The sequence below is a fragment of the Schistocerca nitens genome, chromosome 4 (assembly GCF_023898315.1).
Source record: "Schistocerca nitens isolate TAMUIC-IGC-003100 chromosome 4, iqSchNite1.1, whole genome shotgun sequence".
Taxonomy (NCBI): domain Eukaryota; kingdom Metazoa; phylum Arthropoda; class Insecta; order Orthoptera; family Acrididae; genus Schistocerca; species Schistocerca nitens.
Window position 1 is genome coordinate 120,801,795 of NC_064617.1, and position 13,748 is coordinate 120,815,542.

A 13,748-nucleotide genomic window follows, 5' to 3' on the forward strand; every position below is an offset into this window, starting at 1 on the left:
GGGACTGGAAGCATCCACTGGTGTGCACAGCATGAGGTTACGGGGCGTATTTGAACTTCTTAGTTGACGAGTAATTCACAATCGTGCTACTGTGCTAGTGGTGTTAATACAGAACAGAGCAATGGGGACGACGCACAAAGCAAATATTCCATTGTATCTACAACAGAAGTTATCGACATTTCGTCAGAGAGGAACACAACGAATTTCACAGCCTGAGCAGAAAGAGGCAAGTGAAAATTAGCGCTTCTGCGAGATGAGTCAGCGGTTTGTGTGGTGTCGTATACGCTCGCCTGTCTGGACAATGTACATGAGGAGTACAGTGATGAAGGTACATGCTTAACATGAAATGATAATTAAATCAAGATCTTAACCTGTCGACAGGCGTTGATATACATGAACGGGGACAGTTGAAAATGTGTGCCCGACCGGGACTCGAACCAAGGATCTTCTGCTTACATGGCAGACGCCCTATCCATCTGAGCCACCGAGGGCACGGAGAACAGTGAGACTGCAGGGATTAACCCCTCCATGCTTCCCGTGAGACCCACATTCCCAACTTAATGTCCACACACTACATTCGTAGTGCACCTGCCCACTACACTCATTACTCGCGGCAGATAATCTTACCGAGTCCCGTAAGAGTTCGGGCAATGCGTGTGCATCCAGCACAGAAGGTCAATGACCGGTTAGCCTTAACTATATGAAGATGGTATCTGTTGTTTCGGACGTGTCAGAAAGAGCAGATACAATCTTCATATACATGCTTAACAAGTGAAAGTGATACTGAAACAGGTATCGAGCGATGTAGTTAATCATCCCTTGGACAGAGAGCCACAAATCCCGTCTATAGCGAAACGCAATAAAGGACAATTGTTGTCCAACGAGTGCCGGGTACTAAAGCATATTTACGTATTTGAAAAATCATCCACAGCATAGTAAAAAGAAACAATTATGAATAGATTTCGAGTAAGATTGCAGCAGTAGAACCGGGTAGTGTGTAAGAAAAACAACGGATATTCGAAAGAGGACAAGGCGCACTTGTTACAAAAACAAAAACAGATGTTTGAGCGTTTCAAGGATGCTCGACGAAATTTACAAAATATGCCTGACGGTAACATACTAAGTTATCCACACCAAATTTCGGGGGACATATTACAGTGATTTTAAGGGAAGCAGTGGTTCTCTGCGTAACTTCAAATTGTGCCGCGGAACTGGATGACGTAATATGACGGAATTTCAAACAAAGAATTAACTTGACGATGTGAAATCGGCCCAGAAATTTATAGATCAGATAAAAAAACTTCAGTCAGTAAGGAATTTTTTCTCAGTTTCGACAAATCGGGATTTGAAGAGGACATGCATTTCAAAGGAACCCTGGAAATTAGAGGCACCAGGTGAGTTGTATCAATATCAACGAACATCAAGGCCTTGCATTTTGTATACAATTTTTGTGTCTGTTAATGTGGATGATAAATTGGCTGGAAAGTTATTTACTGTGCTTCGAGAATTTGAGGTGCTGTGGCACATACGATTCCTCCTCATGTGGGTGATCTTGGAAGGGCAGTAGTGAATATTTACGTCACAGCAAGCAAGAGTGGGAAAATAGGCTTAAGGAAAATACAGCTACTGTATGAGTACTACTTTTGGGCCATAGCTGATCAAAATAACTTGCTTCCGCTTGATTCTTGGTCTCCGTATAAGAATCATACTTCTTTAAGGCATACTATCACTAGTGAAAAGTGCGTGACATTGCAGATCACACCACCTGGAACAACATGACAAATTCAGCCTCTGGGTGTTTTTTTTCCGTGCCTGGACCACATATTATCGCACTATGTCTAACTACGCATTAAAGTTTAGCCAGTTTCACATAAGCTATAAGGCAGACAGTTTCGCATTCGATTACATGCCATCACATTCCATCAGTTCTCATCACCCCGTTACACCAGTATGATTCTATATGCATTCCTTAAAAGTGGATACCTTTCTGAACGTCCTCCATGGTTTGTAACTCCCAAGCAGTCCGGTACGATCTTGATGATGTGAACCTTTGTGATCTCCGTGGAACGCCATTTTCCATTCTGTATTCATGGTGCAAGTAAATGGTTTGTTCTGACAATTTCTTAAATGTCGACGATGTCCTTTTTGTGAAGTGTAATACATACATCCCATAGAAGGTTGATATCTGCAACTTCTGGACAGTAATTTTATGTGATCCCCCTGACGTACATGGTGAGTCATTAGCTGCTACTATTTGTCACGTCATAATTATTAACACAAGACTTTCAAATTAGTCTTACCAAAGATTTAACCTGCGACCTCGCACTAGAGGGGTTCTTGTTAGAGACAATTAAAGTGTGAGGAAAAAAAAACCGGGTGCAGCAGGTACGAGATAACAGAAAACAGACTGGTACGTAACTTTATTTTATGGAATCAATGACGGCAGTGTGTAAGTCGTGACAGTTTCATTAGGAAGCGGTTGTTTCTGACTCGTTAGCGATCGTTATTTCATAGGTAGAACAGTTTATTTGGTAGCTGTGAAATTTTAATTCGTTGCTTTGGTCACATTGTTGCGCGTATTTAGTGTGTAAGACAGTGGGAAAGACACCCGTGAACTACATCGGTTGTAGATTCTTAAGCGTTGCTTTTTAATTAATTTTGATATCTACTAGTCATGTTAGTAATATTTTTAGATGGCTGAGGTGTGGAATATGACGAAAAATAAGAAAGGTAACGCCTGTGGACAGAATTATCTGTGTACGTACGTCTGTTTAATTTTGCCTTCCAAGACGTATTTTGGGTAGAGTTTTCAGGCAATCTACAGTACCTTGTAGCTGGCAAGATGTAGCTTAATGGCGGCAGAGAGTCCAAGCTGACCGTGCATTCTCTTCTGTTACGCTTCTGTGTCATGAGCAGCACTGTCACTTTAAGCTTTCCTGTCAGAATCATTACTGCCAATTGGTGCCCCTCATGAATGTAGGTTGCTGCCCCAAAAGACGTGAGGATTCGAAGAGTTGTGTTTCCCTTATTTACCCACCACACTACACCTACTGCAGACTCGAAACATTGGCGCCTCGATATTTTAAATAATGGCAGACATTTCACAGTTCGTATAGAAATTAATAGTAGACAGATGCTGTAATCAGATTTCCTGTATCTTTATTAGTTTAAAGATTAGTATCTGACGATGAATTATACAAGTTACACCCAGCAACGAATTTCCAAAATGTAAACTCTTCATCCGATTTTGTCGATCGCCTTATCTTTAGAAAGCTATTAGTGTAAACCTAAATTGGTATGAATTACAGGCATGTAACTTGAGTAGTACATGAGTTATTGGAGGTCAAAGCAGCCGAGTATTATCGATCGCGTCAGGCCATAAGTACTCCACAGTTACACGAAAAAACGGTAGCAGCATGCTTATAAATATATTTATTCATCTATGTCTTTGTTTATACCCGATGTATACTATTCATGAAGAAATTGGTTAAATATTTACTGTGTTTAAGAAAGCACAGAGACGTTAGACTCTTGGCCTACCTTTTGCTTCTTTCCTTTTGATATGTTTATTTAATTGTTTATGTATTTAATAATGTGTGTTAGAGCGTGTTTATGGTCCAGCCATAGGAATATTTATTTAATTTCAAGTTATTTAAATGTAAATCCATTATTTGGTATATGTTTCATTATGATTGTGACTGTGCGTTGGCATGAAGACATGGCGCGAGGACGCTAGCCAATTAGAGCGGTCGTGAATCGGGAGACTGGATGGAAGCGAGTTTCCGGAGAGGACACGGGCGGTTGTGGACAGTACGGGACAGAACACACGGGAGTGAGTGCTGGATGCGGACAGTACAACGCGACGGACGCACAGTCGGCGGAAAGACTCGGACAGCGGAGCAGTTTGCGCGTGGTCGCGGCAGATAGAGAAACTTCGGAGTGCCGACTCGTGCACTTGTGATAATTCCGTCGCTTCTACAGTGAAGACGTAGTGTGCGTTTAGAAGTGAATGTCTCGCGAGCTGTGTTGTTGTTCATAACTAATTACGCCCTGTAGGAATCTATTGTTTCTCTGTTATTCAACTTATATTTTATTTAATTGCTGGGCCATTGACACCAATAAGTGTTTTGCAGAAATATACCGCATTCTCAAAAGTACTTCTACTGTCGTACTCATCATTTAAAGTCGTTAAGATAGTACCTGAAGATTTTATTTAATTGCAATCTTTCATTTATAAATTAATATGTTACTTTCATAATTCGCAGCTGCCGAGTGATAGAAACCTTTGACCATTCGATTCATGTGTGCATCCTTATCGTATACTATAGACTCAGCAGTATTTGGCCTGTAATGCGGCAACTACGTATCCCAGCCCCTAGACAACGAAACCAGCCAAAACTTTAAAGATTTCAACGTTGAGTCGGAGGGTGCGTAGTTGTTAGAAAGCCTGCAATCGTTTATCCGAAAATGGTGTTTGGTAAACGGAACCATTACCGAAAAATTTCTAAAAACGTCAGTTGATGATAGTTCGTTTATTGTATCCACTATTTTTTGAGCATTATTTGCAATAACAGATGCTGCTTTCTCTCGAAACTCCTAATAGTAAATAATAATGTTTCACCTTTTTAGGCTCCACAGGAAAAACCAACAAAATGGGAATAAGAACTCATATTCGCCAGAAAACGACAGTTACAGTTTTTTCCAATGTAGAACATTACGCACTATCGTCTTCACAACAAAAAACTTCTAACACAACGTTAGGCGATGAAATTTTGTTTTTGTGATCGCAGTGGAACATAATATCCAGTACACCTAAAATCTAAAGGGATTAAAAGCTATATCAGCCAGTCCATAACGTCAGGGGTATTTTTCTTGTGCACAACGTACTGTATTATCATTACCGCCCATCCACCCCTCCCAAAATGGTGTTTGGTAAGATTAGATTAGATTAGATTTACTTTCATTCCAATTGATCCGTAGTGAGGAGGTCCTCCAGGATGTGGAACATGTCAGAAAAACAATACATGACAAATATTTACAATCAAAACAAATAAGCTAATGTACCATTCCACAGGACCCAAGTGGAATGAACAATATATGAAAGTCATTTTACAAATACTAATGCACTGAAATTAAAATAAAAAAGTTTTTTATTTGTTTATAAGGTAATAAAAATGTAATACAACTACTATAATACTTATTTACAATGAACACATTACTGCACTGAATTCGTGCAGAAGTTATATAATATATAATATATATATATATATATCAGTTGGTTTTACTGAGAAATTCACCAATGGAGTAGAAGGCGTTGTCCACCAATAAATCCTTTAGGCTTCTCTTAAACTGAATTTCATTGGTTGTTAAGCTTTTTATTGCCGCTGTCAAGTTATTGAAAATGTGTGTTCCTGAATAATGCACACCTTTTTGTACAAGACTAAGTGACTTTAAATCCTTGTGAAGATTATTCTTATTTCTAGTATTGATTCCATGAATTGAGCTGTTGGTTTGAAAAAGTGATATATTTTTAATCAGAAATTTCATTAAGGAATAAATATATTGAGAAGCAGTAGTTAGTATCCCCAGTTCCCTAAACAGGCTTCTGCAGGATGTTCTTGAGTTCACACCACATTTAACTCTTACTGCACGTTTTTGTGCCCAATAAACTTTAGCTTGGCTTGATGAATTACCCCAGAAAATAATCCCATATGACATTATGCAATGAAAGTATGCATAGTATGCCAGCTTTTTCATTTTTATATCCCCTATGCCTGACAAAATTCGCATTGCAAACAGAGATTTGTGAAGACGCTTCAGCAGTTCTGTGGTGTGCTGCTCCCAGTAAAATTTATTATCAAGCTGTAATCCCAAGAATTTAACACTGTCCACTTCTTCTATCTTCTTGTCATCATATGTTAGACACATACTCGTGGGACACCCCTTAAAAGTTCTGAACTGCATGTAGTGTGTTTTTTCAAAGTTTAGTGACAAAGAATTGGCTAGGAACCAATGATTAATGTCCACAAATATTTTATTAGCTGATCTAAGACTACGCTTGATTTGCTATTTATTGCAATGTTTGTATCATCGGCAAACAAAACGAACTTGGCATCTGGTAATGTTACTGATGAAAGGTCATTGATACACACAAGAAAAAGGGCCCTAAAATAGAGCCTTTTGGGACCCCACATGTAATTAGTTCCCAGTTGGATGATGCCTGATAGCTTGACACATGTCTCTTTCCTAATAACACCCTTTGTTTCCTGCCAGAGATATAAGATTTGAACCATTTTGCAGCATTTCCTGTTATACTATAATACTCTAATTTACTTAAAAGGATATTGTGATATACACAGTCAAATGCCTTTGACAGATCACAAAATATACCAGTTGCCTGCAATTTTTTGTCTAAGGAATTAAACACATTTTCACTGTAAGTGTAGATAGCCTTCTCAATATCAGAACGTTTTAGAAATCCAAACTGTGACTTTGACAGTATGTTATTTGAGATAAGATGGTTATAAAGCCGACTGTACATTACTTTTTCGAAAATTTTTGAGAATGCTGGCAACAGTGAAACTGGACGGAGATTTGATGCTATTTCTTTATCTCCCTTCTTAAACAGTGGCTTAACTTCAGCATATTTCAGCCATTCAGGAAATATTCCACTGATAAATGACTGGTTACACAGATAGCTTAATATGTTACTTAGCTCAGAATCACATTCTTTAATTAACTTTGTTGATATTTCATCATACCCACTAGATGTTTTTGATTTTAAAGATTTTATGATGGACATTATTTCTGTTGGGGTAGTGAGGGTCAAATTCATATTATGGAAGTTGCTTGAAATTTCTGGTCTGAGGTATTCCATAGCAGCATCTACCGAACCTGACAACCCCATCTTTTCGGTAACAGTTATAAAATGTTTATTAAAAAGTTCTGCAACACTATACACATGTCACCAATGTATCATTTACTCTTAATGCTATTTGTTCCTCTTCATGTCTGGTTCTACCGGTCTCCTCCTTCACTATATCCCATATTGTCTTTATTTTGTTATCTGATATGACTATCTTTTCCTTGTAATATATTTGCTTGGACATCCGTATTACACTCTTCAATATTTTGCAGTATTTCTTGTAATGTGCTATAGCATCAACATCGGAACTGTTTCGGATTGACAGATACAGTTTTCTTTATGTTTTACAAGATACCCCTATTCCTCGAGTAATCCATGGCTTTTTTGTAGACTTTGCTCTAACCTTGGTAAGTTTTGGGGGAAAACAGTGTTCGAATAAGGTAAGCCAAGGTGAACCGTTCCCAAAACACTTTTACAAATTTCAGGTGATGATACTTCGTTTTTTGTACCCACCATACCTTGAACATTATTTGGAATGACAGATGCAGCCCCCACATCGTATCATCAAAATTCAGCTCCTTTTACTTAGAACAGAGTGGTTTAAGAACCTCAAAATTATAGTACATAGTAAGTGAGCAAAAATGTTTTTAAGTTCCGCTTACAAATACTTTCAAATATAGCTAAACAAAAATAAGTTATTGATTTTGCTGTGGAAATAGCTGTAACTTCATGTCTTTTTTTTTTTTAAACTTCAAATTACGAGATAAAGGTCACTAGAAAATTACGAATGTTCAATCGACAAATTTTAATGCACAAACTACTCGCAACAGCCTTATCGAAATCAGAAAATATATCAAATTAAGCCAATAATACCTTTTAAAATTCTTTATGTAATTATGTTTCACCATTTTAGGACCTTAGAGTACAACAAATGGACTAACATTAGCAATGGTGCAGATATGGTCGACGCCATGCATACATTATGCAATTGCTGACACTACTGGACGAGAATAATGTTTAGTACCTCCCATCGCAATGGGCTTTTCGAAAGAAGTGGTGTGTGACTTAAGAAGGAGTCGAGAAATGTAACTGAGCAGAAGAATACTGAGCTGTGGTGGAGAGATGCATGTGCATTGGTTTAGAAGAAAATGGAAGGTGTAGCTTAAGGATGTGGTTGGACAGGTACATGCTGAGCTGTTATTGGGAGAGCTAAATATGTGTGAGGCTTAGAAACCCTTTCATAGGCCTGTTTCCAAAAAGGGGGGTTTGGTTTGCAAAGGGAGCACAGCTTAATAAAGGAGGAGGAGAGGGTGTGGGTAGGAGAATGGGGCATGGCTTACGAGGGGCGTTGCTTAGGAGGGGGGCAGGATATGATGACGTCATGCATTTGTCTCTCCATGTAGGCGACCTGACAGGCAAAGGTCGAATCTGATTGGAAGTCACTATTACTTTCCTACTGATATATATCTGTTATTGATTTAAGAGATCGCATTTTCTCAGCTTCTGTTAAATAAAAATCACATGGACTATATCTAAATATATATATCTTACTTGGGGATAGTGGCGCTCTTCCACTCATCAAGAGTTAAGTTGGTGAACTCTCTCCCAGGGACGTGACACCAGTGATCAGGAGTTTGCATAACGAAATTGTACATTTGCGAGCTCAGCACATTGACGATTGTGCCATAGCAAATGAAAACAGTGTTTAATCTCTTCTGGAACTTTCCTCTAGAACCAATGACATCCATGATGTCCTCGAAAGCTGGTACAACCTCTCGATCCTGGTGGTATTCATTGGTCTGGTGGACAGTCTGTAACCGAAGAAGGTATTATTCATTGCACAAATCACTGGCCAATTAACCTATTTGTTCAATAATCGAGGGTGGGTATAACACAGACACAACTTAATTTATTCTGCCTAGAATCGTCTGTAATCAGGTAAAAATGTGAGAAAATTTCATGTATTAACATGCATTTATGATAAAGATAAGAATGAATTACAAGAGACTGAAATATGTGAGTTACGTAGTGATCTTGTTGAATACTCTGTAATGATATGAAAAGTATTATACATTTAGCTACACGCATCTAGAGAATGTCAAACCGAAGCAATTGCTATGGAGCATGAATTGTACAATCTGCCCATTGTTGCGTGGCAAGTGAAAACGTTTGCTCATATGCATTCAAGTCAGAAGGAATATTGCATCTTACTTCCGATGGTCACGGGTACTGCAGTTCCGTATTTCTACACTGACACCGAGCAAACGACTTTCAGTTCTGTATGGGAATATACGTAATGGATGTAAAAGTGGCAGTTGTAGACACTTGGCTGACGACATATAGAAGTTTTAGTCTGACCGTGAAGCGTGTTTGGATAGCCTAATAATAAAGGGACCGTTCGCAATAACCGAAAAATCTGCTTTCGAGCCACTCCATTATACACCGGATGGTTGTCCATATTCACAACTGTGAATACATTTCACGTATTTCATAACAGCTGTATTTGCCACAGTGCCCGTGCCTTTGGAAATACAATTTCGTCTTGACGTACCAGATGGATCCTCTCCATCTGTTACGTTTTTCTAGCCCCCTAAATAACTAACTTTTTTATTTTCATGTAATTTTCAATTTATTTATCCGTTGACGTGCAATAACTATATTAAAACCTTCTATTTAGACTTAATTTCACTTACATTAATTATTCAGATCCTCATTTAAAGTTTTCTGGTTACATTTTTGTAATTGGGCTTCATTAGGACATTGTTAATTAAAAGTTACAGTTAATTCCAGTTGGTATTACAGTTCGTTACATGCCAAATCCTACGAGCGAGTAATTATATTTGAGAAAGGTGGCCTAAACCACCTGAAAGATTAGCGTTCTCAAGTTCCAGTAAATACTTTAAATTATGTACAATTTATTATCTCCATAGAAATTAACTTGAAAGCTCATAGCAAGTACAATTTTACAGAGCAGATGTTGTAATAACTACTGTTAGATTCCGGACGTCAGCTATACGGATTGATCAGGAACAATGCGCAAAGCTTGTAAGAATCTTGCTGGGTAGGTGGTGCTGAGTAACAACTGTCAAGAAAAGAATTCGATACGTCCCCCGTTTCCGAGTTGATTAGCATTGAAGTTAGCCAACCAGGCCGTTGCGCCAACAAATTCATGTGGCCTGCATTAAACGGTGTTGCAAAACATGTCCTTCGTTTGGTTTCTTGTAGCCGAATAAGGGAGCGATACAAGAATTGCACTTTTGACGGTAATGAGGATCGAATCCGAGCCAAAGGCTGAGAATTCTCCTGTTCTGTCGTCTACGCCTTGAGAACAGTTGACGCTAATTGCGTCTGGTCGGCCACTTTAATCTGCGTGCGCAGCAGCCTGATTGGCTAACTTCAGTGCTAATTGACTTGGCACACCATTGAGAATTTTTTATTTCTTTCTCAGCACAGCCTACCCTGCAACACGCTTACAGGTTCTTCACACTGTTTCTGACCACACTGCATAGTTTTGTTGCCTTAATTTCGCACTACAATATGACCTACAGCATTGATTAGTTAATATACTTATTAATGATTTCATGAAATTTACCATAATTGGCAATATGGCACTCACATATGTAACTTAGGAGATTCACAGACAGAAGAAAAACAGTGTCGTTTTGTAGGGGACATCCTGAGACATCAAGGGATCACCAGTTTAGTACTGGAGGAAAGCATGGGGGTAAAGATCGTAGAGGGAGACCAGGAGATGAATACAGTAAGAAGATTCAGAAGGATTTTGAAGAAGCTTGCACAGGTTAGAGTAGCATGGAGAGCTGCATCAAACCAGTATTTGGACTGAAGACCAAAGAAACAACCTAGTTTTCAAAGTAACGGTTTTCTCTTACGCCAGTCTGTAAGTACTGGGACGTCACTCAGAATTGCCAGTCGATAGTTGAAAAGTACTCGAGTAATGTCTACGTTCGAGTGCACCCTCAGTGTTGGTTCACCCCACAGTCATGTGCATTCTGTACGCAACAATACGAGCACATCTAACTGCGAAACTCAGAAATTGTAATACGTCATTATTTTCAGGTGAAATCTGTAATCTACATTAATGCACTTTTTAATAGAGTCGTGATGTGATCAATAAGTACCGTGAACTAAACTAATGTTGGGCTCAGCAATGTATATGATGGGCCCACTTAAATGAACCATAGGAGTGTAAATGACTTTAACAGGAACTGTAATAAGAGAGAAGCGTAATATTCTCGTCTAAACTATCTAACATTCAACTTCATTACTGGACAGTGACTGTTATCAATGTCGGTTGTGTCCTGGATATCTGTACTAACAATTTTTGGTAGCGTAACAAACTGCTCACCCTACTTACCAACTGAACTTCAAGTGAAATACATCGTAGTCACCCTACTTAGTAACTGAACTTAACATGGAATACATCGTATATGTTATCTAAAGTTTGAATGGTTCATCCTCGAGTAAACACCATCTCGCAATACTTTAAACATCCAGCTTCAAGGTGACGAAAATTTTTGCTCCCTAGGAGAGACGCAGGCTCTAGGTAATAGAATTACTAGTGTGTTGGTCTTGACACATAACCATAACTATTACTTCTGCTCCTCAGTAGGATATTTAGCGTCTTGTGTGCTGTTGTATTTATTACAGAGGTTCAACTGAGCCATATTCTATTTGCCATCCGCAAATCCCATAGAAGCTACGGGCGATCATACATTATTATTTATGGCCAAATGTGTAATTCGCCGAGCCAGCTTAGTAACTATCTCGAACATTGCTTAAAATACTTTCTTGAATCATTCAAGCATAATTTATTGTGTCCTACATGCCACGTAAAATTATTGGTTCAGCTGTTGTGTGTTCATTTTAACCCACAGCTACTGTGAATGCTGACAAGAGCACCATTAGTATGGAGGGATCTCTCACACTACCTTTTTATTTTTTATGTATAAAACCTCTGTTTTGGTGAATATATATTTTCATGACTTTTCTGTTGTTTGTTACACTTCTTGGAAACAAATTTTATGAAAATTTGCGTTTTTTAAACAAAGCAGAATTTAAAACACTTTGAATACTAGAACACATCAAAATTGGCAGCTTATTTTAATTTTATGTATTACTAAAATAACAACACATCGTTACCTCTCTACTCACCCACTAATTATCATCGGGGAGATAGTATTCCACATTCGAAACATAACTATACGGAAAAACGCATTTCAATTACGGAAAAACGCATTTCAATTATGACAAATTGTATTTGGAATCATTTTGAGTTTACTAATATCATTTCAACCTTAGGGCGATTATTCCACCACATAATACTACCATGGCTGAAATTATGCCAAATTTTTATTTTAAAAATCAAGAATAAAGTAATTAACTTCCGTATTCTTCTGAGGAACTGAACTGGATTGTAATTGCTTTCAGCCTGCATGTGTTTCATACAGACCCTCTGTAGTTCTTCAAGCAAACCGGAACTCCACAATGTTGACGCGGATATCTCGTTTTTACGTCAAACAAGGACAACAAAGGGTTGATGTTTTTCGTTTCTCAAAAAAAAAAAAATCTGTATCTGAGGCTCATATCTCCATAACAGCAAGTTTTCTCAGAGACTTCCGGAATTTTTTGAAGACGAGGGAGCTGGAAGACAATATTGCGATGCCTTGTTCTTATATTAGTTAGCGAGTTCTGTTTTCTCCATCGAAAACATATTTGTGTTCTTACCGAAGAAGTACGCTTCTCAGTCATCACCACGTATCACTTCTTCATGACCTTCAGTTTCCTTCTCCAAATTAGTACGCGATCACTAAATACTAGAAATCAGGGTCATTATCACTTTCATCAAACTCCTCATCTGAGAATTCACTGAGGCATTCTTGAATACACACATCCCTCTTTCATCGAAAACGCTATGTAGAAGATTAGCTTTTCTCACCATGGAGAAACTGTAACGTTCGACAAAAACACGGCATGCGAACACTATGGCACATCTATGAGTCCTCTCAAGGCCTAAAAATAAGAAACAAATCGCAGCTACAATGCCAGATTTCTAGCATGTGTCACTTGCCATCCAATAGGAAAGTACACGTAAGAGTGTACTTCACCTCACAGGGATGTGTGAAGTATCACAAGACAAAAAACTGTAGCGATCTAAGAGACCATCCATACTAGATAAGGGTGCGACCTGCTGACAGTCTGCCCTCGCTCTCTCTAGCCAATGCAGATCATAGTAGAGCAACGATGTGTTGACTGTTAAAGACAGCTGAAGGGCTTCACCTCCAATTAACATACACTCCCTGGCAGTGGCACCTAGCCAGTGAGGACGTGTTCCACTGGTACTGTAGTTCCCAAAGGACTGACTTTTCTAATGTATCATTGTAAGGTGGCGTGCTCTCCTGACCTTCATTTCTCATATATTCCGACCTCACCATCGTATTCTGCGAATCAAGACGTTTCATTCGAGCCCAAACTCGATAGGGTAGAGTCAGTTTTACATATTTCCATTTAATCAATATGCAAATCTAATAAATAAATCGCAAGTGCTCTCTGAGATTAAAAAGTCGACGCTGGCGTACACAAACATTCAAGACACGACGGCCACAGGAGTTTTTGTTCGGTGGAGGCAACCAGCCCGCTGGAAAGTCTGTAGGAGGGTGCGTTAGCACGCAGCTGTGCCAGCCAGTCGACCGCCCAGGGACCAAAACAGTTCTTTGCCAGAGGAAAGGGATAAAGCCCCTGCACCTGTGCATCTAGTGTCAAAAGTGATATCCCCTTACCATTACATCTAAAAGACTGCCCGTTATGTTTGGTGGCAACATCTGCAACAAGTTATGTCTCTGTACCTAGCTGGACTGGTGAGAGA

The 13,748-nt window shown here is 38.9% G+C and overlaps 1 protein-coding gene across 1 annotated transcript in view; it reads right to left on the reverse strand.

Moving 5' to 3' along the window:
* Positions 1-13,748, reverse strand: part of LOC126252155 (solute carrier family 22 member 7-like) — a 128,695-nt gene that overhangs the window by 41,113 nt on the left and 73,834 nt on the right. Inside the window, exon 2 of the mRNA XM_049953023.1 lies at positions 8,417-8,676. Within this exon, the coding sequence (XP_049808980.1) occupies positions 8,417-8,676 (260 nt within the window). The remainder of the gene's footprint in view (positions 1-8,416; positions 8,677-13,748) is intronic.